Here is a 26,866-nt window from a genome sequence, read left to right as displayed (position 1 = left end):
TTGTTTATCATGGAAGGATTTTATTTCGTCCTCAAATCTGAAGGTAAGTTTTGCTGGGTGTAAGATTCTTGGCTGGCATCCATTTTCTTTCAGAGCTTGAAAAATGTTGTTCCAGTCCCTTCTAGCTTTTAGGATCTGTGTTGAAAAATCTGCTGATATCCGTAATGGTTTCCCCTGAATGTAATTTGATTCTTTCCTCTTGCAGCCTTTAAAATTCTGTCTTTATTTTGTATGTTAGGTATTTTCATTATAATGTGACTTGGTGTGAGTCTGTTGTAATTTTGTATATTTGGAGTCCTATATGCCTCTAGTACTTGAGTTTCCATTTCATTCTTCAGATTTGGGAAATTTTCTGATATTATTTCATTAAATAGATTGTTCATTCCTTTGGTTTGTTTCTCTGTGCCTTCCTCAATCCCAGTAATTCTTAAAATGCCCTTTTCATGATATCCCATAATTCTTGTAGATTCTGTTCATGATTTCTTACCATCTTCTTTGTTTGGTCAACTTTGTTTTCAAGATTAAATATTTTGTCCTAAATGTCTGAGGTCTGTCTTCCAGGTGTTCTATCCTATTGGTTATGCTTTCTATGGAGTTTTTAATTTGGTTTATTGTTTCCTTCATTTCAAGGATTTCTGTTTTTTTGTTTTTTTTTTTTTTGGTATCTCTGACTCTGTATTGAAATGATCTTTTGCTTCCTATATTTGCTCTTTTAACTGTTGATTGGTGAAATCATTCAAACCTGCATTTGCTCTTTCTTTTCATCGTTTGCTTCTCTACTCATTTTAATTATTTACATTCTGAACTCCCTTTCTGACATTTCTTCTGCCAGGCTATCATTGGATTTTATTGATGTATCATCTAGGTTTGGGACATTTTCTTCCCCTGTTTTCTCATATTGCTCAGGTATCTACCCCTCTAGTAGTGAAACTCTGAGATATTGCAGATTTCCTCTATTGATCCTCTATTGTCCCTGTAGATTTCCAATAACTCACTTTCTAGCCTTCAGTAGCCTGAATCTTGGAGGAACTTGATAATGCAGTGGTCCACAAGGAAGCTGCCCCTGTAGGCATGGTGGTCTTTAGATGGTGTATATTCCCTGCTAGTGGGCAGAGGTGCCTCCACTTGTTGACCGATGGTCAGTCAAAGGGGGACTAGACTGTGGGCTTGGGCATGGCTGGTCTGGGCATGGGTCTCTGGTTCTACTGCCCTGGTGGGAAAACCTCACCTGGCGGGGAAGACACAACCTGTACGGAAGTCTCACTGGGCAGCTCTCCTCCGAGTAGTTCCCTTTGGTCCAGAACGACCACCTGGGCTGGGCAGCCCTCCTCTCATCCCTGGGGTCTGGACCTACCGCCTGGGCCAGGGAGCCTCACCCTGTGAGTGAGTCTCTCTTGCTGGCAGAAAGAAGCTGCCTGCAGTCTGGTCCTGCCACCTGGGCCTGGGAGCCTTGCTCTGCACCGAAGTCTCTTGCTGGGCAGCCCAATTCTTGAGACTGTAATTTAAATTTCATTGTTCCAAACCAGAAGTTGTTCCTTTTTACCACTTAGTTCCTACATAACAGCCTAAAAACCAATTTTAGCATCATTGTATTCCTTAGACAAAGAAGTGGTAGTTGGCAAAGCTATGCAAAATATGTGCAATTGAATGTTCATATTTTTATTAGTGCATGTGCTCACTCACCCTTTGCTTAAAAACACTACCACCATGACTCTGCTTTGCAACAGACACTGTAATGTGAGATTTCATAAAGAGAAAGTTTAAAGAACATTAGATTCAGAATTTGATGTTTGAAGGACCAGTATTGCATCAAGCTGAACCATTTAATAACAGAGTAACCTCAGTAGGTAACCTAACTACTTTGAATCTTGTTTTCATTAAGAAAATGAGGGCTATTGTATGTACTTCACTAATGAAGAGTGCATTTGAGTAATAAAATTATTATTTAATTTCACAGCAATTTGTTAAATCCTATATAAATAAAAGCTTTTTCATTATCACATTATAACCAAAAGGTTTATGTTGTATTATCAAATTAAATGATATATCATATAATATAATTAAAAGGGAGTATATAAAAAGAAAGAATAAAAGAAAGAGATAAAAAAATTCAACATGAGGAAAAAAACCACAAATGCTTATAATAGCAGGCAACATATTCCTGTTCATGGAAAGACACATATCCCTGTCTCACTGTTGGTTTTTGGTGGAGAGAAATTTTAACTTTAATGCAGCAAATTCAATAAAGCCTTATCAACAGATAGTTTTTCAATAAGGCATTGGAATGGAACTAGCTTCCTAGTGTGTCATTTTTTCCTGCTTATCAAACAGCTTAGGAGACAGCTCATTGAGCTATTACTGCAGAGCAGTCATTTATATGGGCTTTTGAGCCAGATTATGTGTTCAAATCTTGATTATGCATTCTCCAGCTATGCAGTTTTGACTGTTACTTAATCTCTCTATTCCTCAATTTCTTCGAATTATAAATTTGAGATTACAGTACAGAATTCATAAAGCTAATAATATGAGGCTTGAGATAAGTGCTTATTAAGCTCTTGTTAGTTGGTATTCTTACTATTATAATTTTTGTTGTTATTAAAAAAGGGACATCAGCACACAAAATTCTTATGGCCAAAAATGAACTTTCAGGGCTGTCTTACAGAGTTGTAAGGAAGCCCCTTAGTACCGTAAGTGAATAAAAGCAAAAAGCCTTTGTCTACATCTGCAGATTACTTTATTCATTTGCCAAAACTCAGGTTGTCTGGGGCCCCTTGCCGCAATCCCAGTCTGATACTCAAAGATTTTGACTTTCTCTAGACCACAGGGTTTCAGATCTCTAGCAGCACAGAAAACATGCTAAATAAATGGTAGATGGATCCAAATCACATAATAACTTATTTTATTTTCCATTTTCTCCACTTTCAACAAGAGACGTTCAGTGTAATTATAATCACAGAAATAAGATTTACAGACTTTATTTGGAGCCAATCAACCTCTCAAACTGAAATCAAGTTTCTTTTTAGACCCATCACCCTCATCATCAAGCCATGTGTTGTTGTATGGTTACTTACAGTTTATAAGTCATATTCATTTATTACTGGAATTAATCTCAATAGTTTTGTAATAGGTAATTTTTTTTTCTATTTTGCATGCAATGTCGTTGCTCTTTCTGTAAACCCTAGGCAATTCTGTAAGTATGTTGTCAGAAAAAAAAACAACCTGCTATAGATATCACACCTATCTGAGACATTCCGATAAAGGTCCATCTAGTTACATATGAGTACATAAATATCTATGTATTAGTTATATTTCCTATCTTATTTGCAGTCACTGCACTAAAAAACAGAATGCCAATAGGACAACAAATTAAGTGGTCATACCTGTGCTGGACAATACAACACAACACAGTTACCAACAGACAAGTCACATGGAAGCTGAAGGATAAGAAAATAATTGCTAGATTCTTCATGAAATAACCTAGAGAGGCTTGGGTCAAGTTAGCTGACTCTAAAAACAGAACTCTTTCCATAATTCAGGCTGTTTTAAAGTTTTATATTAAGCTTCAGAGACCTAGTTTACAGATATTGGAACAAAGGCTAAGAAAAATAAGATCTAGGCAGGCACATCCCTTAGGAAGTCATGGAGCACCATTTTTAACTGAGATCTTCTGAGGTCGAGACTGCATAACTTCCCAGCTGAATCTGTGTTTGGAAACCAAAGACAAAGCATTGTGCTGTACGTAATGATCATCACACTAAAGGTACAATTTGGTGAGGCATCTGTTAAGAGAAATAGAAAACTCAGAATAGGACTAATAGTTAAGGAGACATGACTAACTGGCATAAAAGAATCAGAGAACAACTGCTGATTCTATATAATTAAGTGCTAAATTATTTAGTGAGGATAAAGAAGTTCAGAAGACACTTTGTGTGGGCTGGTGCATTAAAAGAGATGGCACAGCAACTGGGCTTTGGAGAACTTGGATGACAAGCAGCAGGTGGAGAATGTTACAAAAGGATGGGAATAAAAAGAGGTATTTGGGCTTGCTTTTTGTGAAACACATCAAGAAACATGTTCTGACCCAAGTCAATGGTTTGTACTGAAAAAGAGAGTGAAATCTGATGAATAACGTATGTTGGGCCAGATTATGAGATTTTTTTGTCTAATTTTGTTTTATCCATACATATACATAATTTTACATAGATTCATAAATGTGGTAATGCATATGCTTTTGAATGTATGGGGTTTTCCCCCCCTTTTTTGGCTCCCTGCTTACCATTTCTTCTTCCATCCAGTTATATTAATCCACCCACCTATGCTAACAACTAATATGTAACTTTTATTTGTTTTCCCCCATTTGAACAGATGTCATGGTAAGTTAACTCATAATTTGCTATATTTTTGGGTATCAATTTTGTTTCCATTGCTTGTTACTAAGAGCGATGATGCAATGAACACCAAAACATACAGGTCATTACTTATGGTTGCTCCGTTTGTAGGGGACAGACTGATGTTAACCCTGCTTACATTTTTATTTACATTTACCTGGAGTTACTCTGCTGTCCACTTTATTATCTTGGATAATTTACCATTCTTTTCTCATTCCTGAAATATTACTTTGGTTTTCTTTGTTCTTATCATCAGATACTATAAACACGCTGTTTTGTCATTAAGATACCTGCTTCTACTTGTCTCATAATTGATTTATTCCCAGTAAAAAAGGTCTTCAGACTACTTTTAGTTTCCATTTTTCTTTTCTCATCTCCCATCCCCTTGATTGCCTTCCTTAGTAATTTTGCATCCCCTATTTCCAACTACCTAGATTTGCTGAAATAATTTATAACTAATTATAATTTATTTTACAGCATTTCCTTTTATCAGTATCTTTTTTGCTCTGAAGTCTCTATAAGAATCACATTATTACTCCTTGAATTTAATCAGATAAATACATAGATTAAAAATTAGTGATTAACTGGAGACCCAAGGGAGAGTTGATGTTTCAATCTTGACTCCAAAAGACAATTTGAATATAGATGTGTTAACAAAGATACAAAAAAAATCATCATTGGACATTCCTAAATGAATTGCCTTCTTATCTTATAAGAGGCAAGATTCTAGGTGATCAAGAATCAATAACACACACACACACACACACACACACACACACACACAATTCTTTTTAAACTGACAGGATTTTTCAAAACTGATTATGAAATTGATTGTGTTGAACAAGTAGGGAAAGGAAAGGATGAGCTCACAGTTCAAAACCTGATTTGGTATAGGAACACTGGAGTTAATATGCACTCTTTTATGAAAGGAACCATATGCAAATCTTTGTTTGTTATGAGGAATGTAATGCTATATTTTTTCCAATATTCAACCATTGTTTTACAATAAAACACAACAAACTTAGAAGTCTTGGAACTCTGAACACTCAAGGCTTATATAACCATATGCTATCTATTTTTAAAGTAATTACAAAGATGTAATCTTTATTTTGATATAGAGCTTGCAAAAGACTAAAAATATATATGCTGGTTGAATTTGGCACATTGATTTCAGTGTACATTTTTTAAATGGAAAAGTAAGTATGTAGCTTCTTCCTATCACATATAGAAATTATAGCAAGAAAGTTTGATATCAAGTATGATTTGCTAAATATTTTTAAGATGGTATAATATGGTCCACTATTCAGTGATGCTAAACATAGCTTCTTTAGAGATACCTCAATGAATAAGTCTATAATTGACATTTATCATTGATATGTAAATAGTTTCAGGTCACCAATATTTACTTTCTTAATTAACTTCTTAAATAATATATTCATGACTTGTTTTAGCAAACTGTCTCTCTATGGTATCACAAAGTTTAATTTTAGATCCAACTCAAGGTCAGATTGTCACAAAGCTTCTATTTATAGATTTGGATCAGTGAGATATATCATTATCACTTTCACAACTTCCCTTTATAGGGGAAAGAGGAATAAGCCTGGTGACACCAAACATGAGGATTGCATTTATGAAGGCAGAGGACATGCAAATGTCTTCAGGAAGACCTGACTTGTAGAATATGAGGGGTGAGATGAACTTTAGAGAAAACCTAACCCTTTCACCTTATTGCAGACAAGACATCCAGCTCCAATAAGATAAATGAATGTCCCACAGTCTGTTGGTCTTCCTTCTATGTATTTATTGTTTTAATTGGGGCATTATAATTATATATGAAAGTGGGATTCATTATGGTATATTAATGCATGCATTCAGCAAAATTTGGTCAATTTAATTCTACTCTTCCTCCCCTTTCCCATCTCTCTTCCCTTCCCCTTGATCCCTTCCTCTTCTCTTCTCTACTCTTTTATACCGCCTCTATTTTTCCTTATGTCTCTATGACTTCTGCATATTATATATAAGAGAAAACATTTGACCCTTGACTTTCCAAGTCTGGTTTATTTCGTTTAGTATGATGTTCTCCAGTTCCACCGATTTGCTAGCAAATGACATAATTTCTTCTTTTTTAATGGCTGAATAGGACTCCATTGTGTGTGTGCGTGTGTGTGTGTGTGTGTGTGTGTGTGTATCATATTTCCTATATCCATTCATCTGTCAATGGACACCTAGGCTGATACCATAATTTGGCTATTGTGAACTGTGCTGCTATGAAGATTGGTATGCAATTGTCACTATAGTATGTTTATTTCATCTCTTTTGGATAAATGCCATGGAGCAGAATAGCTGGGCCATATGGTGCTTCCACTTCCACTTTTTGAGAAAGCTCCATAATGATTTCTATACTGGTTGTACTTATTTGCATCCCAATAACATAAATTTTTTTCTTTCTCTTCACAGTTTTGCCAGTATTTGTTATTATTTAAGTTCTTGAAGCTTCCTTTCTAACCAATGTTAAGATGAAATGTCTATAGTTTTAATTCTCATTTATTGATTGCTAAGAATATTGAAATTTTTATGTATCTGTTGATAATTTGACTTACTTCTTTTGAGAAGTGTCTGGTTCATTTTCCCACTTATTGATTGGGTTGTTGGAGTCTTTTTAGTTCTTCATATAATCTGGATATTAATCCCATTAGAGGCAGCATAGACTTTCTCCCATTCTGTAAGTTTTCTGTTGATGTTCTTGATTCCTTTGCTGACACACATAAACTTTTTGAATGGTTGCTCAGTATTATGCTGATAATCTATGACAGGTCATGTTCAAATAGAGACCACAGTTTGTACTAGTCACTCCAGCTTCTTCAGAAGTCAAGCATCTATTATTCCTGGAAAATAAATATTTAACTACAAAAGCTACTATATGCCTACATTCCTAGCTAACAGGACACAACCCTAGACCAGTCAGGCACAGACCCACTTCTCAGAAGAGATAACAGCCATAAATACCTTGTACCACCACTGAGTCTTAGCTGAGTCTTCCCTTTGCTCAAAATCAAAAGTGAATTTGCTCAAGGCAAAGGGGAATTTTGGCAGTTCACCAAAACAACATAAAGTTTTCAATATGGTAAAAATATCAGTTTAAAAGTTTATGAAGATGGACATAGCATAGTAAATAAATCGGCAATTATTATATTCTTAGATTTTCCAAACAACACACCAAGAAGAGTTATGAAATACTCTGACTGGAAAAAACAAAATCATGAAGTAATACTAAGCCACAGAATAACATGCAAATCTCCAAAGGCAAAATTAACTTACTAGACTTATATTTGAACATCTTACCATTAAACTTATTTTACAGATAATAATAATAAGTAGTTATGGCTCATCGAAAATCATTTATTTGGAAAATATTTATTTAATCAGCTTTTATGTATGGAACATTTTTTAGGCACTATAAGACACAGAAAACAAATCAACACAAACTCTATCTTAAAGGATTTCTTTTGAACTAGATAAAACACATGTGCCTACTTCTGAAAGATATATATTCAATTCATGGTAGAAACATGATAAAAATTTCATGAGGTAGTGTTAATAGTACTGTATGTAAATAACAGGAGGTTAAATTCACTTCTAATTGCATTTGGGGGATGGAAATGGAAAAGGGAAATCTTTATCCATGTAATGACATTTCTCTGGTTCCTTGAAGAATGAGAAGAGTTTGGAAAACTTTTGAGTGGGAGTTTTAGAACAATTACTCCAAGTGGAGGAAACATTAAGCAAAAAAGCATCCATGATAGTTTCAAAGCAGCTTTAACAGAGATGCTTGGATTTTAAGTCTTTGGTTATTTACTGAGGAGTGGGATAACTGAGTCAAATGGTGGTTCCATTCCTAGTTTTTTGAGTAATCTCTATACTGCTTTCCAGAGGGGTTGCACCAATTTGCAGTTCTACCAGCAATGTATGAGTGAACATTTTCCCCCACATCCTGGTCAACATTTATTGTTACTTGTATTCCTGATAATTGCCATTCTAACCGGAGTGAGATAAAATCTCATGCAGTTTTAATTTACATTCCTCTAGCTGCTAGAGATGCTGAGCATTTTAAAATATATTTGATGATTATTCGCATTTCTTCTCCTCTGAAATGTCTGTTCAGTTCCTTTGACTCTTTATTGATTAGGTTATTTATTTATTTATTTATTTGGTGTTTTTTATATATCCCATAGATTGATGCTCTGAGGTGCAGATATCAAAGATTTTCTCTTTACACCTTTGATTGTTTCCTTTGCTGTGTAAAACCTTTTCAGTTTGATGCCATCCCACTTATTGATTCTTGATTTCACTTCTTTTCCTTTAAGATTCTTGTTGAGGAAGTCAGTCCCTAAGTTGACATGATTATAGAAGCTCAAATCATAATAGATAAGCTATGGAACCAATCTAGGAGCCCTTCAACAGATGAATGAATAAAGAACATGTGGTATATATATACAATGGGCTATTACAGTTTTTTTTTTTTTTTTAATAAAAGAATGACTTCATGACTTTGGCCAGTAAATGGATGGATCTGGAGACTACAATTATGCTATGAGAAATAAGCCAATCTCCAAAACACAAAGGTCAAATATTCTCTCTGATGTATGGTTGCTTACACACAACAAGGGGGTGGCACAGAATAGAAGCTCAGTGGAATACAAAGGGAATGAAGGGACAGGAAGGGAAGGGAGACAGAAAGACAGTGGAATGATTCTGGCATAGCTTTCCACGTACATAAATGAATCTATACATCATGTACAACCACAAGACTTGGATACTAATTGGAATAAGATGTACTCCATGTATGTATAAATATGTCAAAATATACTTTACTGTCATGAATAACTAAAAAAGAACAAATTAAAAAAAAGTTTTAGGAACAATATGGGAAATTTCTGAGAGCATATATGTAACTTCTAGAAAGTATAGTAATGAATATCGGCTTGTTTTAAATTAAACTAAATTAATTTTTAACAACCTTAGTAAGGCATAATTGATATACAAAGAAGTACAAATATTTAATGTTTGATCAGTTTGCACATGTGCAAACACCTGTAATACTCTTGCCACAATCAAGGTAATAGAGTCAACAAATGTGTATGACAAAGTAGGTGATAACAGATTAAACAACATGGACTTGATTCTACAGGCAATTTGAAGAAGTAATTAAAGATTTGAGGAGGGAGGGACATAAGATATGAGTTTCTGTTTAATGCATCATCTCCTTTATCCTACATGCCTACCTTGGCTTGATACTGTCTTTTCAAGCAAATCATTTTTTTTTTGTTTCTGTCTCTTTAAAATGCTGTATGTAACACCTCATCAGATGAGGTGGAGCTATTGATTTTGCTCCATTCCTTTCTCTTGGTCCCATCCATCAGCAAAGTCAGATATGAATGCTGGTCTCAGCATACAAACTGGATACCAGTAGGACTAACCTGCTTAGGTCTGTTACACTGTGCATGCAATCAGGGACCATAGGCTTTAGGGGAAGTGATTTCTAAATTGCACTTGTTCCTTTCTTCTATGATAGCATTGACTTTTAGAAAAGCTGGTTTGTGTCTTTAATAATATATAAAGAAAAACAAGGACCAGGATTACTCAATAAATTAAATTAAAATATATGTAAACATACAAATATATACATAAAGATTTTAATATATTTCATTTGTCTTTGCTTAAGGAAGGTGGCAACTGCTCAAGTCACTAAATAAACATTTTTCTGAAGCAAATTTCATCTATAAAACTAATTTATTTATTAATAAGTTTTGTCAAGTTTTTTTGACAGAAACTACAATGGTCTCTGAAGGATCAGACAATCTATACTCAATCAGACCTCAAGGAGACTATAGTGTCCCTCTAAAAAATGATTACCAAGGAGATAGTTCTTTATTGTTTGCTGTTTACAGATGAACTCTTTACCATGGGAATTTGTGGTTTCATTTCACCAATTAATACCAGAAATAACTAGGATCTTGGAGAGGAATAATTGCAAGGAGAATTTCTATCTTTGTTTGTTACCACATAGACAATGCAAAGTAGAACTGGCAATTTTAATATTAATTATGGCAATGATTCAGTACCCAAAGAGGGAGCAACAGAACTCTCGAAGCTTTGATACAGCACACAATGCAGGGATCTGTGAGATTCATTTAGTTTAGTTGAGTTTTGTATTTAAAGATTCAAAGGAATAAAAAGCTTCCCAGTGATGTAAAAAACAGACATTTTTACCTCTCTGGGAGACAAAGAGAACTGATGTCATGATAAATTAATTACATAAGGAGGGCAAGAGATAGGTGGTGAGTTGGGGGAGGGCAAAATAGCAGAAATCCCAATGACCAAAAAAAAAAAAAAAAAAAAGAAAAGAAAAGAAAAGAAAAAGAAAGAAAGAAAGAAAATAAGCAAGCAAGCCTGGGTACAAGACTGAAAAAAAATTTGGAGTTTTAGCAAGAAAGATACATGTGGATTATGTGGGGGTTTGAACATATATGTGATATGTATGTATCTCTATATATGCATTATATATAATAAATATGTATTATTTGTAGAAAGTGAAAATGACAGAAAAAGTTGGAAAGTATTTTAAAAATCACTCAGAATCTCCACTTGTGAAACTAATTAATTACTGTGGACATGCTGGCATAGTTCTTTACTGTTTTGTTTTGCTTGTTTTTTTGGCAAAACATGGCCAGTATCACATCATTCTATTTTTATTAATCATATCCTTTCACTGAACAGTACATAAAATAAACACTTTCTCGTTAAAATTCGGAGAGAGATTTTTGAAACCAAAAATAGTAAGTAAAACTAACCCAACACAGTTTAGCCACCTTTTATGTGGCAATTTAACAAAACTTTCTGTAATGGAGATGTCAACCTTCAAAATATTTGCATTTACCAGGTCACAGAAAGATGTTTTCAGAAAAGTTTTTGTTCAAATATCTTTTCCCATACTCCCAGCTTCTAAAAACACATTCTCTCTCTCTCTCTCTTTCTCCACACACACACACACACACACACACACATACACACACACTCTTTTCCTTCTCTTTGCACTGTCTTTCCTATAAAGCAGATGGTGCTTAAAATTTCCTCGGCCCCTCACAAAGCTGTTCCTCTAGCAACCTTCCCTAAAAGACTGATTTTAAAACAAGCAAAGATGTTCTTTGAATCCCCTGCTAGGCAATCTGGCAGTGCAACCCTAAATGTTTCTAATTAAAAAAATATCAACTTTATAACAAGATAGTTTGATCATAGCTGTACTGCCAAGGTCAGGGTGCAGGGTGTTAAAAATAATTCCAAACTTCCTGTTGGTTTAGAAAAGAAATGATTTCTAATGATGTTCAAAAATTCCAATTCCTCTCAGGTCGAGCAGATACATCCTTGCCTCCTGGCCTCACAAACCTTGAAACTCAGGGAGCAACAGTTCTTTTACTGTGCTTCTGTACAATGATAGATTATATGTTCCATTAGGAATTAAGGGGTTTGAATCAGGGAGTAGTGGTAAGAGGAGAAAAAGAGATTATACTGAAATGTGTTGGTCCCACTTTGGCCACTGCAGTGCATGTGCCAAAGGTATCTCACTTCTTTGGGTATTAGTGACTTCTCTTTCAAATAACGTATTGATTTCGTGTGCTCTTGAAAATTCTTGGTTGCTCTGAGCCTCAGTTTCTTTTTTAATATTAGAATCATATCATTTTACCTACTTTATTGATTTTTTAAGAGAATTAAGCTATCATGGATAGTATTTTTAATACATGTCATGTCATAGGTAATAAATGGTTCAGTATTACATACCGATTAAATGATTAAAGATCCGAATAGCTGAAGCAGAAGAAAACTAACTGTAATGTGCTAGATAGTAGCAGAGCTTATGTAACAAAACATACTAGTGGGTAAGCGGAGGTAGTTTCCTCTCCTGATATTTAAGTTTAAGAGGGAAAGATAAAAATGTATCTGCATCTCCCATTTCATTTGTCAGAGCGGTGACCAACTGTGCCCTTCATTAAAAGTGCCAATATTTGCAGGCCAACTTTTAAATTAATTCTGGTGCCTGCGTGTAATAACCAGTCTTCAAGCCTGAAAAGGGTGGGGGAGTGTGGTATTAGTAACAGCTCTGGAGGGAAGCGTGCATTTTTGCGTAGTCCTTAAGAAAAGTCTTCGTTTCCCCTGTCCGGCCAACCTCGCGCAACGCCCACCTCCACTGCGGCACTGGACCTGTGGAGGATTCGGGGTTATTCCAGGAGTAGCCACTAAGGGGAGCCGGACGCCGGACCGCCCTCCCGGTTGCCATGACAACGACACTGGCGGGCGCACGGTCTTTGGAGCTAAGCGCTGGCTAAAGCAGGTGTTGGATTGCAGTGCGCTTGCGGAGGCTTCGGAATTTCTGGTAGCCCAGGCGCAGAGTCTTGCTACTATTCCTCTGCCTCCCTTCGGGAAAGCTCCCTAGCCCAGCGCGGACGCGCAGAGTGAAAATGGTTCACCATTCAGGCTCCATTCAGTCTTTTAAACAGCAAAAAGGTCAGTGGGAATCTTGCTACCCCCTCCCCGCGGGCGTCACGTCCCCCTCTGCATGCCCTTGCAGTTGTGTAGCAGCAGCCTCTCCAGATTTAGGCGACACAGGAGTGAGGAACTCTGTGAAGTTCATAATAATAATAATAATAATAATAATAATAAATGTATATTTTAAATGCTTCTTCACTTCCCATATTACTCTGATTTTCTGAGCCTCCGCGCGGTGCCTGGGAGAAACAGTTCATTTCAGGACTTGATTTAGTGTTTCTACCTCTTGAGACTGCTTCCATACGGTGCAGAGAGCCCGTTAAGTAGGGGTTGACCGAATAACCCTGTAGCGTTTTGAGATTTGAAGACAGAAAGGTCGGACGATGCTGCCTCAGTGTGTGATTCAAATGTCTAGTAGTCTTCCCTCAAGCGAGTTCCTGCAATTGAAAGGCGATTCCCCAATCCTAAGATAAATGCATTCTTGGAGAATTCCTGAAGTTGGCCTGTCCCAGAAGAAGGTACTCTGTAACTTACTTGGAATACTTAATTTTTGTCCATGCCCCACGCCTGATAATGGGTTTCAGGTTTCCTTGTTAGTTTTCTCTTCTAGTGGTTTGGCATTCTGCTAGCTTCAAGTTTCTCCCTGGATGCAATGATTAGAGTCTCTAGGTTCATAATCAGATCAAGAATTGTTCCAAGTAATCTTCACTCTTTGGTTCTTGCTCCTTACTTTGTTTAAAAAGACTTTTCTATAGAGCACATTTATTTCAAGGCACATTCACAATTGTGTCTTATTGCCCACAAGCATTTATTCAAGAAAATAACTACCTATTTACTGAATTAACAATGGTAATTATGCCACAGTTCACCATACAGTACCTAACGTGTGCTTTCTGGAATAGTAAATTTGCTCATTCATATTGTCTGTTTTTATATTTTACTTCCTCTCCCCTGACCTTTGACTTTGTTTTTAAACAAAAACTTGAACACACCAAGGATAATTTAGAAAGAATTCCTGCATAAGGCAGAATATTGGTGTGAAAGACCTCAGAATTCCATAATTCAATACTATCCAAGATCTAGTGCTCTGGGATCCTTCAAATAGATATTAAATTGGGACTGATGGGAAATAGGGTTGGTGTAAATGAAAATTTCAGCTAATATGCAGTTCTTTTTTAATATGAAATGTTTCAAAAAATTAAATTACTTCAAGAAGTTTTATTCTTTTGAGTCATTAAACACCTGCAAATTTTCAGAATTAAGATAGATTACAGGATCTTTGCAATAGCCTCACACAATTAATAACCTTCTCTGATGCATGGCTATGGGTGACTTATTTCTGGGACCTGGGATATTGATGTCCCCTTATAGTGGATACATGTTGTGTATTTAAGGAGCAACTAATTGACAGCTTTAGGATCACTGACAAGTTGCTCAAAGTGAGTGATTAAATGTTATGCAAGTCCTGACACTTCATATTTCTTTTGTGATGCATTATGAGCCATTTATTTTCAAGTTTTTCCTTAATTTTTGTCACAAAAGGAGACATTAGCAAAACAATAAACATGGAGAAGCAGAAGGGTGAGAAAGAAGCAAGATTAACTTTCAGCTAAGTGATTCTGGTTTATTGTTGCTTAATCTTGCTTGGCATTAGAGAAAGATCCAGTTAAGGATTAGTTATTTCAATTTTTCAAATAGAAAAAAAATGATACTCTAAATGCTTTCTGACCCAGGAGGTATGCAACAGAAAACTTTTAGTGTTGCTTGTCCCCGTAACACTGCATATTAAGTGGAGAAAATTCTACATGGAACGCTGCAGTCCCTAATTTTAGGCTTGCCATTGTAACTAGCCAAAAATCTTCAAGAAAATGTTTAAATTCTTTGGGCTTTGGTTCACATATAGTATGAAGACATTGGACACCTGGACCCATGGTCTTTTTATTCAATTTTATGGGAGGTGCAGGTGGCAATATGAAGGTGGAGATGTTTTCTTCCTGAGCCAGATAAAAAGGACAACCTTATGTTTAGTTCATTTTTAGGAAATAATTTATCTGAGTAATCCTATTATAGAGTTTACTTTTATTTTAGTCAAGTAAGTCCAATGCCTTTTTTCAAAAAAGAATATTTCAATTTTATAGTACTTAGAAATAGCCTGAGATATTTTGAAAACACCATCATGTTAAGATTTTAAAAAGTTCCACTCTCCTTTGGAAACACTACACAAGCCTTGGGTATTTTCTGCTAAGTTTGAGAACAATGTAGTAGTCAATTTCTCATCCACATTTCCTCACTGTTAATACTCAGTTTTGTTCAATAAATCAATTTAGATGCGAGAATCTGTAAAATGAAATGCTATTTGTAAGCCCAAATTTCTTCATAAGCATAAACATCCTTATTTGGAGTTCTACATATTAACCCTGTATATCCTCCTTAAAATTTTAATATCTCTAAACTTCAGTTACTGCTTATTTGAAATAAAGATATTAATATCTCCTTGCAGAAATATAGTGTTTAGTAATTTGGCATGTATTAGGGGCTCAAAAATTAAGTAAATATTTATAATAATTATTATTCCAACATTCACCTATCTTTTGTCATCTCCTTGGAAGTAAAAGGAACTCTCCTCAAATCCTTTGTAATTTTTTTCACTTTCTTTTCCTTTGTTCATTCAATTTTATCACTTTGGAATTCATCTTAAAGGAAACAGTGAACTTCAGACTATTCCTGTCTTCAGTTAAAGTTATAAACTCTACCTAATTCATATGACCAACCCTCAGGGAAACTTCTGAAAAATTGCTATAGAGTAAATTTAGACATGCATTTAACTTGTTTAAAATTTCATTGCAAGTAAGTAGTATTTGTTCACTCACACTTACCATATTCTTGCTGTATTTATACTGGAACTGTGCTTATTGATAGCATTATCCAGAACACTTTTCATTCCTGAACCTGTTACTGCAAAACCCTTCTTTAGAGAAGTTGGTATGATAGGAAGTCTATCAGGTTTGTTAAATACCTTTATGAGAGTTATAGTCAATTCTGTTTTTCTAGGAAAACTTTGACAATTTTTTTTTGGCAGTGTCAGTTATGTTTCAAAGAAGGTATCCAGGTATATGTTCACGTTTTTTTACTCCACTTTAAATTCTTGGTTTTCTTATGAAGAGGTTTAATAAGTTAGGAAATAAAAAGTGAGACTCTTGGGCAGTTGTGGAGAGTGAAGGCAATGTGCTTATTTTTTTATGCAGCCAGTGTAAATTAGAGTATGTTATGTTTAGAGATGACTGGGAGTGCATGTTTGCTTTTGCCTTAGCACATTTTGGAGGAACATATTAGCTGGCAAATTAGCAGTGATTTCTGGGGAAGGTCCAGCTTTCCTTCTACCCTGGATTGCTATGTTTCCCTTGATTTTTGATGGACTCATGTGTCATATGAGAGTGGGCGATAAAAGAACAATGATAGTTGTGGCTTCTGGTGGCTGCTTTATTTACCAATAGAGTTACCAAGACACTCAGGGAATCCATAGGTCACATTAAACACAGCCTGTCCCAAAAGTCTCAAGCTTGATGGGATCAGCTGAAGCTCTGAAGTGATTCATCACTAGCCTAAAGGACATTTGGCTAAGCATAAAAAGAGTATTTCAATAATTCTGTAGAACCAAATACTTCCTACTGAAATCAGTGGTTTAACAATCTAATAATTTATATGGAGACTTGTTGACTGAAAAACACAGTCAGTTCCATTTCTCAACATAACTCATTTACTCCTGCAAGTGCCTACCTGTAAGGCCTCTTCCCAACTACCCAACTTTGTGCCCTTTCTTATTTCATGCTACAAAGGGAGACGATCCCAGGAAAATATGTAGCTTCAGAATCTCTAATATCTGTACTGTAGGCCTCCTTTCAATCTCCCTGATCTCTTTGGGATTCAGAACCTTCCTACATGCTTACCTTACAGAAACCAGAAAAAAAAAAATCTGAATCCATTTATACAACAATGGAAATTCATTCATCCATGTATGCTAACTTTTCCTTACGTTTGCAGTCTATTCTTTATTTATGATTGAAGGACAGAGAGGATGATTTCTTGTTAAAATAATTCTATTACATAGGAAAAAAGTTAAGACATTATACTTATTTGGGCTGGAATTGAATAGCAGTCTGTATGATCAGAAAGAATCAGATTTCATCTCGTTTGGAGCTCCTCTGGTCTTCTGCCTTGTCCTTTAATCTTCACCCTTCCCTTCTCTGTCTTTCCTTCCACAGAAAAGAATTCCAAGTTATTAAGAACTCTAGTTCCCCAGGAAGAGTAAGACAAGCTATGAAAATAATACAGGGAATTATCAAAAAAATAAAAATAAAAACACATGTGTCTGGGACCATTGTTTTAAAAATCTCATGGATCAAAATGCTTCAGCAAAATTAGTGTCATAATTCACAGTGGAAACACTGATGCTGAAATAATGGTTTTGAATTAGCAAGAAGAGTGTACATTATGTGATAAATGTGCATCTTCTATTAGTAATGAGCAGGAGTGAAGTTTAAAATGAATTCCACCCAAAGTAATTGTAATGTAAATATATGGGTATTTTAAACTTATCTGAAAGTTCAGTTACATTAAATAGCATTTTCCTTGAAGAGTCTAGAAATTCAATGTGTTCACTTAAAACTAGGATTTCACATTATATTTCTGCCCATAGATGTTTCTGAAAAAAAAATTGGGGATTGATAATTAAATAAATCGATTTATCAAAAGAAATTCAGCCCCTTAAAAATCAAAGGAGAACTCAACCTGTCTTTTGTTTACTATTTTAGCATTTTGTAGGTGTGCAGAAATTTATAAAATAGCATAAAATCACAGCTTAATGTGACATAGTTGTAGTCAAGTGAAAAGAATCTGCTCTAATAGAATTCTTCTGTCTCCTCTGGCACTTTGGGTTTGCTTTCTATGGGCCGTGGGTTCTTAGTGGAACATTTTGAAACAATCACACCCACACCCTCAGGGTTGTGGTGAATGATAATAATAACAAAAACAACAACAGCAAAACTGCAGCAGCAACTATTATTGTGTGGATGTTACTATTCATTGTCCTAGAATCTTAAAAGGTATACTGCACTATTTCATATTGCTTAAAGCTTCGGTAATTATGCTATTTTTCCTACCCTAAGAGATAAGCCATTTGAGGTTTCAATAAATTGATGCATTGCCATATTGACTCTTAGTGGGTGGTAGAGCTGGGCCTTCCCTGATTTTAAAATCCATATTTCTAACTACTGTGAAGTCCATAAAGAAGCCTAGCTAGAGCAGTTCTTTGGAGTTTATGAAAATAAAACATCTGGAAAGCATCTCCCTCTCATCAGATTTCCACTGCAGCTGGCTGTGGCTTTCCCCCTCACTCTAACTCATCTCTCCCCAAATGTTAGAGGTGAAGGCAGAGTTCTATCATTCTCAAGCTTGGACTCTTTGTTGCAATTGTGGCATAAGTCACCTTGTGTCTAAAATGAAAACTTGGGACAGAATAATCTCCGAGTTCCCTTCTGGCTCTACAGTTCATCAGAAATTACAGAAGTGTGAAATCATATTCAAAACCTGGCAGTGCATTAGTGAAACCATCTTGGCTGTCCCTTTGTCATTGCCTTCCCTCCTAAATTGTCCTTCAAGTAGCTGTTACTTTGAATTCTGACTGATCTTGATGTAACAGCCATGGCTACAGGATATAGTTTCACCAAAACATGTGGCTCCCATCCTCACTGTAACTGAGATGCAGCTGGGCTGTGGGGGGAGGACTTCCTGGAGTGGTAAACTGGGTGGCCCAGAATTTACATCTCTGACAATACTTTTTGCAAATGTGCTGGATTAGTAGTGATCTAGATTTTATCATTTTTCTAGGTTACTGGGCTGACCAAAAAGTGACTCCTGAAAATGACTCCTAAAATTGTATATATTTTAAATTTGCCTTTAAAACACTATTTATAGCAATTTGCGGAAGAGGGTGGTACTTAGTTTGCAGAGGTATGCACAAGATCTGTTTTCAACAAATGTTTCATCATACCCTGGGGTCTCAACCAATTAAATTCATGTACTTTTGCTTATTTTCCTAAGTTCTATGAGATCTACACTTCTCAATTTGCAAGATCCAAAGAATCATCCAGGATTCTTGTTAAAATACAAATTATTCAGTCCTTCTATACCTATTGAATCTAAACTCCAAGGGAGGGGAATTGGAATCTGTATTTTTAATAAACAAGCATCCTAGGAGATTCTTACAAGTGAGCCCATTTCAGAAGCAGTGTAGTAAAATAATAACTACACAAGCATTGAGTGAAATAATGAATTCATATGAACTATATAGTAAGCTATCAATAGATGTTGTTTATTATTAGTGCAGGTAAATTTTATAAAATCTGAATTTCCTTAGTTATAAATATGCATTTAGTACTATAAAATATAACTTTAGTGTATTTCTGTTATTAACTAAATCTATCAATTCTTCATTTTTAAGGTTTCAGTGAATTTCCTAAGTGAGAATTGCTGTACTATTTCATTTATTCCATGCCTTTAAGTTCACAGATGATCCATGTCTTAGTAGATACTTCCATAAAGAAGTTATTGGACTTGTAGAGAAGAGTTTCAGACTTTCTCTTCAGTTGTTCAATCATGATCCTTGTAAAAACCCAAATATTTTCTTTATGTTTATACCAGGTATTTTCATTTTTATTTTGTTTTGTTTTGCTTTGTTTTTTAACTGTACAACATTTTGCAAAAGAAGAAACTTTGCTATTCAGCTTTACGTTGTGAAATATCAGAATGACTTAAAAAATACTTGGTAAAATTTACAGTTCTTGATTTAAAAAATGGGGAAAATGTTCATAAGATTTCTGTGTTCTTACAAATTCACTGTCATAATATAAAGTCATTCTGCAAAAGAAAGGCACAGGGTAAAATAAGAAGTAGGAATGTCATGTCACACAGAATATAAGTGATCATGGGCAAGCAAATTAATTGCTTCAAGCAAAATCAGAATAATAAGTAAACAGTTGTTTCTGGACATTGCTGAAAGTGCCCTTGTTAAAGTGATCCATCTGATCTTCAGAAAGTGAAATTTCTATTACTTCATGTCAGAGGTGAGGAAACTGAGGAACAGAGAAATTGAGTAAGAGTTCAAGGTCACATAGCTAGGAGTGGTGGAACTAAAATATGTATCTGGCAGGTAGAAACATGAGAATCATAACTCCATGTGGACAGTACTTCCTTGTGTGTGTGTGTGTGTGTGTGTGTGTGTGTGTGTGTGTGTATGTGAAGGAGAGAGAGAGAGACAGAGAGACACACACATAGAGTGGATGGGTTTTGGTGGAGAGCATATTTTCTTTATCTCTTCATTGTGATACTAAGGTTGATTTCTGTATCTTGGCAATTGTAAACAATACACTAATGAACATGGATGAAAGTTTTCCTTTTCTCTGCATCCTCACCAAAACTCAAAATCACTTTCTTGAGATAGCCATTTTAAAGGTGTGAGATAATATCTTGTAAAGTGATTCATTTGCATTTCTCTGATGATTAGTAATATTGAGCAGTTTTTCATAAACCTGTTGGCATTTGTATCTTTTTGAGGCTGTTTAGGTCCTTCGGACATTTTTTTTTTAATTCAATTTATGTGTTCTTCTTTATTGTTTGAGGTCCTTACTTATTTTGGATATTAACTCCTTATCATAGGCATCATTTGCAAATATTTTTCCCCATAGGTAGTTTGTCCCTTCACTTTATTAATGGTACTCTTTGCTCTGCAGGGGCATTTTAGTTTGGTGCAAACCCATGTGTTTATTTTTACTTTTGTAGTCTGGGTTTTGGTGTCACAAACAAAAAAATTATTGTCAAGACCAATATTGGGTAGCTCTTTCCCTATGTTTTCTAATTGTAGTTTCATAGTTGGGGTCAATTATTGTAAGGTGTGAGATAGGGATTCAATTTCATTCTTCAATAGGTAGCTATCCAATTTCCCCACTTATCAATAACACTGTCTTTCTCCCATTGTGTGCCCTTGGCACAACTGTTGAACATCAGTTGACCACAGACATGTTTTGATTTTTTTGTTGTCTATTTTGTTTCATTGCATTATGTTCTTTTATTTTTTTTTTCTGCTGATGCTATGCTGTTTTGATTACCATTTCCTTATAGTATATTTTGAAGTCAGGTCATGAGCTATCTCTGGTATGGTTTTGGTGCTTGAGATTGCTTTGGCTATCTAGGGCATTTTGTGGTACCAAACAAATTTCAGGATTGTTTTCTCTATTTCTCTGAAAAATGACATTGAAATTTTGACTGGAATGCTATTGAATCTGAAGATCCCTATCTGTGATTTTGATGCTCTAACAATGTTAATTCTTCCAACCCATGAACTTGGTGTATTTTTCCATTTATTTTTGACTTCTTCATTGTCTGTCCTTGATGGTTCAGAGTTTTCAGTGTACTGCTCTTTCACATTCTTTGTTAAATTTACTCCTAAATATTTTGTTATGATAATATGTTGAATTTTGTCAAATGCTATTTCTGCATCTATTGATCTGATTATCTAGTATTTGTCTACATTCTGCTACAGTCGAGTATCACATTTATTGAATTTGAATATGTTGGGCCATCTTGCATCCCAAAGATAATCCACATTGATCTTCATGTTTTATCCCTTTTATCTTATAATGAAATCAGTTTGCTAGTATTTTGTTGAAAATTTGTGTACTTATGTTAATAAGGGACCTGTAACTTTTTATACTTTTAGGGATATCTGTCTTTGGCTTGAAGGTAATACTGGTTTCATAAAATAAGTTTTTAAATGTTTCCTTTATTCAGGTTTTTTAAAAAAAAAAATTATTAATTGTTGAGGAACCTTTTTTATTTACTTGTATGCAGTGCTGAGAATCAAACCCAGTGCCTCACACATGCTAGGCAAGCATTGTACCGCTGAGCTGCAATCCTAGCCCCCTCTATTCAGTTTTGGAAAAGAGTTTGAGGAAATGTTAATTCTTCTTTAAATGTTTGATAAAATTCACCTGTGAAGCTGTTAAGTTCTGGGCTTTTCATGGTTGAGAGAGTTTTGAATGCTAATCCAATCCCCTCACTTACTAATATCCTGTTCAAAATTTCTCTTTATTCATGGTTCTCTGTTGAAATTTTGATGTTTGTACAAATATATCTCTTCCTTCTACGTTCATCAGTGTGTTGTTCATTATAATCTCATCATCTTGTGTATTTCTTGTGATATGAATATCTCCTCTTTACTTACTGATTGTTTGTCTCCTATATTTATCCACCTAAAATTAGTAGACTGAACATGTCAACACAAGATGGTCTCATAGTTGTAGGGGAAGACTGTGTTGAATAATTCGAGTTGTGGAAATGTTGTGCCACGTAACTTAGATTCAAATGTTGCTTTTATGTTTTTTGCTATGTAATATTGTATGATTCTTGCATTAATTTTTAATTCTCAAAGCTTTACTTTCTCTTGCATTGGGGCTGATTGAACCTGACTTGTTATACAGTATTTAAAATAATAAGACATTTACTAATTTACTTCCACGCTTTCCTGGCACTTTTTCTGATCTTGAAAAGTCCTATGGTAGTCCAGCGTAATTCCTACAAAAAAGTAAACTCGAATTTAACACCTTTTTCTTACACTTTTAACAATTCAGTTGTTAGTTGATTTTTTTGAGTAATATCATATCTGTAAATTTCAGACTAATTGTGGTTTAAAGTTAGAAAACAAAATTACCTCTAATTTTTTATTTATTTTTCATAAAAATAGAAATTTCTGACTATTTATGACCTTTTATCATAGGAAAGAAAGCAATATTGCTCATGGAATGAACTTTTGGTAAATGGTAGCAAGAAGAATGTTTTTGCAGCTCTGGATCAAATTACAATTTCTCTTCACTATGTCTTATTTCTCATAATATGAAACAAAAAGATTTATGATGTCAAACAGGCAAAAAATTGGTGAAGGCATAAAACACTAAACTCAAATTTCATTACTAAGGCAGTAACACTTTGTTAAGTAACCTCCTTTGGGCCACTAATATTTAGAATGATGCTTTTGTTTCTCATACATTGTTTCAAGATAAATGAGTTGGTGGTGAGTGCCACATTGAACAGCTTGCATTAGTCCTAACTCTTACCAGATGTGAGTAAATCACCCACTCAGAAACTCTTAAGGCCATTTAGATAACATTATTCTAGAGTTGAAATCATGGCTAGCAGTTCCTTTATTTTTATTAAAATTTTTTTTTTTTTTTTGGTACTGGGGATTGAACCCAGGGGCTTTTAACCACTGAGCCACATCAGTTCCCTCTTTAATTTTTCTACTTTGAAATAGGGTTTTGCTGTTGCTTAGGGCCTTGCCGAGTTGCTGATGTTAACCTTGAATTTATTATCCTCCTGCCTCAGGCTCTGTAGTTGCTGGGATTACAGGTGTGTGCCATCACAGCTGGCCAGTTACTTTAGTATATATCACCCATATTAATTCATGTTTTGTAAAACATTTATGTTCTCTAAAAAACACTACATAACAAAACTGAGCAATTAATATATACACAAAGTTATTCTACTAATGTACATTAAGATACCATTCTTAAAATTTCATTCATGTAATCTGAGAACTACATGAGAAATGAATATCATATTGTCTTTAAGAATTGCATTGTTTAATATTAAACGGCAAAAAAGAGGTTGGAAAATTTGAATCGGTCTCTGCTTCAGACTAAATATTGAGGGGGGAAAATCTCTTGTAGCCAATTTGAATCATGAAAATCAATGCTTTCTTTGAAATTAATCTAAGAAAAAAATCCTTGATGTGAGTTGTACTTAGCATATTAACATATAAAAAGGTTAATGTATTTGAATTTTATATCTACCAAAAATATTTTAAGATTTAAATCTATCCATCTTCTCAGTAAATGAAAAGATGTCATCAAGTCTTTACCGAATATTTTCTGAACACCTGTCTTAAAGTCATAGGGAAATTGTAATTGAATTTACTGTATGTCCTTCAGTACTGTGTGCTTCGTGTGTGCTCACTCACACAGTGAACTCCAAAACCCAGCCAAGGAGGCACTATCAGTTCTGTTCTACAGATAAGGAAACTAAGGCACAGAAGGAGTAGGTATTCCCATTGTAAGTCACCCTGAAAAAAAATTGGATTAGGAAAAGCAATTTAATGATAAATAACCATAGTGTGCATCCAGGATATAATCTTTGCAGAACAGAAAATGGGAGTATTATGGGCTCTTGTGAAATTTAGTGATTTACAAGGTGTGATAGCAATATTGGCAAAGAATCTTTTTGAGAATCTGTTTTAGTCCATCCATATCTCACTCTTTTATAGGATATTGACAGTCTGTGAAGAAATGACTTACTGTCTCAGGAAAACTGTATAACTAGGGTATTATAAGCCTCTTTCCCCTAGAATACCTACTCCTCATTATTTAACTGTAATCTGCCTTTCAGTCTGGGCTTGATATTTGTTATATTATTTCACCTTCACACTCATATTGAGTGTTAAACTTATGTGTACTGAGATGGGAAATGACAGGAGGCTGGGTATTATGAAGGGGCTTACCCTAAGCCCCATGCTTTTGTGTTTCTGCAAATACTTATTGAATCTATCCTATGCCAAGTCTAGATTAAACACTGAAAATACAACTAACAACAATTGACATATGTTGGGGAAGCTCTGCTCAAATTTATGTTCCTTTCCATTGATATTTATGGTGTTTCAACATAGAGCTGTCTTTCTGCCAATCACTTATATTGAAGAAATAACTGGTTTTCATCTTTTTAGACACCAATTTTAGTCCTAATAGTGTTCTATGACCAGGGGTTGCTTAAAATTTTAAAAGCTAACAAAACATCTTTATGAAGTTATTGTCAACCTTGTCCTTAAACTCCTGGGAGCTGATTCAGCATTGAAATCCAAAGTGTGCTGCACATATTAATGTTTTGGAAGTATTTTTAATGCAATTTCACAATATCTAATTCTTATAAAGAAGTAGTATGATGGTAGTTGCATATAAAAGGTTCAAGTTCTTGCTCCATCACTTGCTAGCTATGTCATTCTTATAATTTCAAGCATTATCTAAAAGTGGGCTCTTTAATCCATAAAATAATGTCTCCTTTCTGTGGTTGCTGTGAATACAAAATATGGTGGCAAAAGTAAAGTAATTAGAATAATTACTAGTGACTAATAAAATGCCTGCCATGGAGTTAGCAGTCAATAAATATTTAACTATGTTGAAGAATCATTTCATTATTATCAAAAGTATTAATTCAATGATAATGAATAAATGGACATTAATTGTATATCCCACAACAGGTATTATATTGATGTGATGAAGCAGAGAGAGCAAAGATTTGTGTTCCAGCTGATCACAACCCTGTATTCTCTCAGATAAGATCAGACTTCAAAATACTTCTTCACAAGCTCAGGAAAGAGTTGATGTGAAAATTTAATCTTTCTTTCAAATTTATTATAGAATCTGGATTTCTACATTTTACCATTGTGAAAATTAGCATACGTAAAGGCCTGGGTTTGATCCCCAGCACAGGAAAAAAAAAGTAAATCACAGGTTTAGATATTTCTTCTGCTACCTACTTATGGAAATTAAAATTAAGAATGGTAATGCATACTTGTTCTTATAGTGCCTTACACATGTACAACTGTATTTAGAATAGGACACCTTAAAAATATAAGGATGACTTACAGACCCCATAATTGTTACTATGTTGTTATTATTATTGAGTTTTCTGTGCTGTAGCAAATGGTACTATTTCTAATTCTCTTGCTATAGTGAGAATTCTCCCTCAACAAAGAACTTTAGACATCTTTATTGAATCTGTCTTTGTATATGAAGGGAGGGGAAGGGGTATGGGGAGGAAGGATAGTAGAGTGAAACAGACATTATTACCTCATGTACACATATGACTGCATGACCAATTTGATCCTACAATATATGCAATCAGAAGAATGAGAAATTATACTCTATTTATGTATGATTTATAAAAGTGCATAAATGCATTCTACTGTCATGTATAACTAATTAGAACAAATTAAAAAATGTTTAAAAAGATGTCTAATAATTTTTGGTGTTATATTGCTAAAAACAAAACAAACAAAAACATTGAAGTAGTCATGGTTTGACTTCACTAATATCCCTTGATTTGGAAAAGCAATAACAGATAGGGACTGATTGGCATCCTTTCTTGCCTATCTATGTATTAGCAGCTAAAAAGTAATAGCCCAGGGTGAGTGTGTCTGTCCATACTAAATAGAAAGAGTTGGGATTGGATTTCTTCCATTGATTCCACCAAGTTTGCCTTGATATAATGGGGAAGGGAAACAGCAAAGGATTAGACACAAACCAGTTTTTAAAAGCAGAAGCCAGACAAAAGAAACTCTGTGGTAAATGTGAACAGAGGACTAGCTGGCCAAACTAGCTCTTAAAGAAAGGGAACTACTACTGACTCCGCCCTGAAAATGGCTTCTTCCCCAAGCCTCCTGAAGACTGTCACTGAACTGGCAAATGGACTTAGAACACTTGTCCTCATGAGGTTTGATTAGAGGGTGGGAACTGACAGCAGTGACCAGGAGAACCCTTGCAAACCATTTGGGATCAGTTTCCGGGGTTGTGTACTAAACTCTTCTGGTTTCTAAGATTGAGGTGGGAATGAAAATTTATTCTCTTTGCCATCTTTATGACACTTTCATTTGAAATTTCAGACAAAAAGATTAGCTGCTTAAATTTAAGAAGCCATTTTCCAAAATTCTCTTTGGTAGTGAGAAGAACTTTTTCAATAAACAAATTACATCTGTCAAAATGGATGAACCTTGCCCCCCCACACCTTTTCCCCATCTATTTTTATGCTACCTGGATTTTGTGCTTCTTTGCCACCTA

At 34.9% G+C, this 26,866-nt stretch overlaps 1 protein-coding gene across 2 annotated transcripts in view; it reads left to right on the top strand.

Annotated features, from left to right (window-relative positions):
* Positions 1-26,866, top strand: part of Ano3 (anoctamin 3) — a 441,314-nt gene that overhangs the window by 126,416 nt on the left and 288,032 nt on the right. The window contains exon 1 of one of the 2 annotated variants that reach the window (XM_047517052.1): positions 12,810-12,947. The exons of the other annotated variant lie outside the window; for it this stretch is intronic. Within the exon in view, the coding sequence (XP_047373008.1) occupies positions 12,902-12,947 (46 nt within the window). The 5' untranslated portion in view covers positions 12,810-12,901. Of the gene's footprint in view, positions 1-12,809; positions 12,948-26,866 lie in introns of those variants that run through there. 2 annotated transcript variants of the gene reach the window in all.

The sequence above is a fragment of the Sciurus carolinensis genome, chromosome 11, assembly GCF_902686445.1.
Source record: "Sciurus carolinensis chromosome 11, mSciCar1.2, whole genome shotgun sequence".
Classification (NCBI taxonomy): Eukaryota; Metazoa; Chordata; class Mammalia; order Rodentia; family Sciuridae; genus Sciurus; species Sciurus carolinensis.
This window is presented reverse-complemented; position numbering and strand designations above follow the sequence as displayed.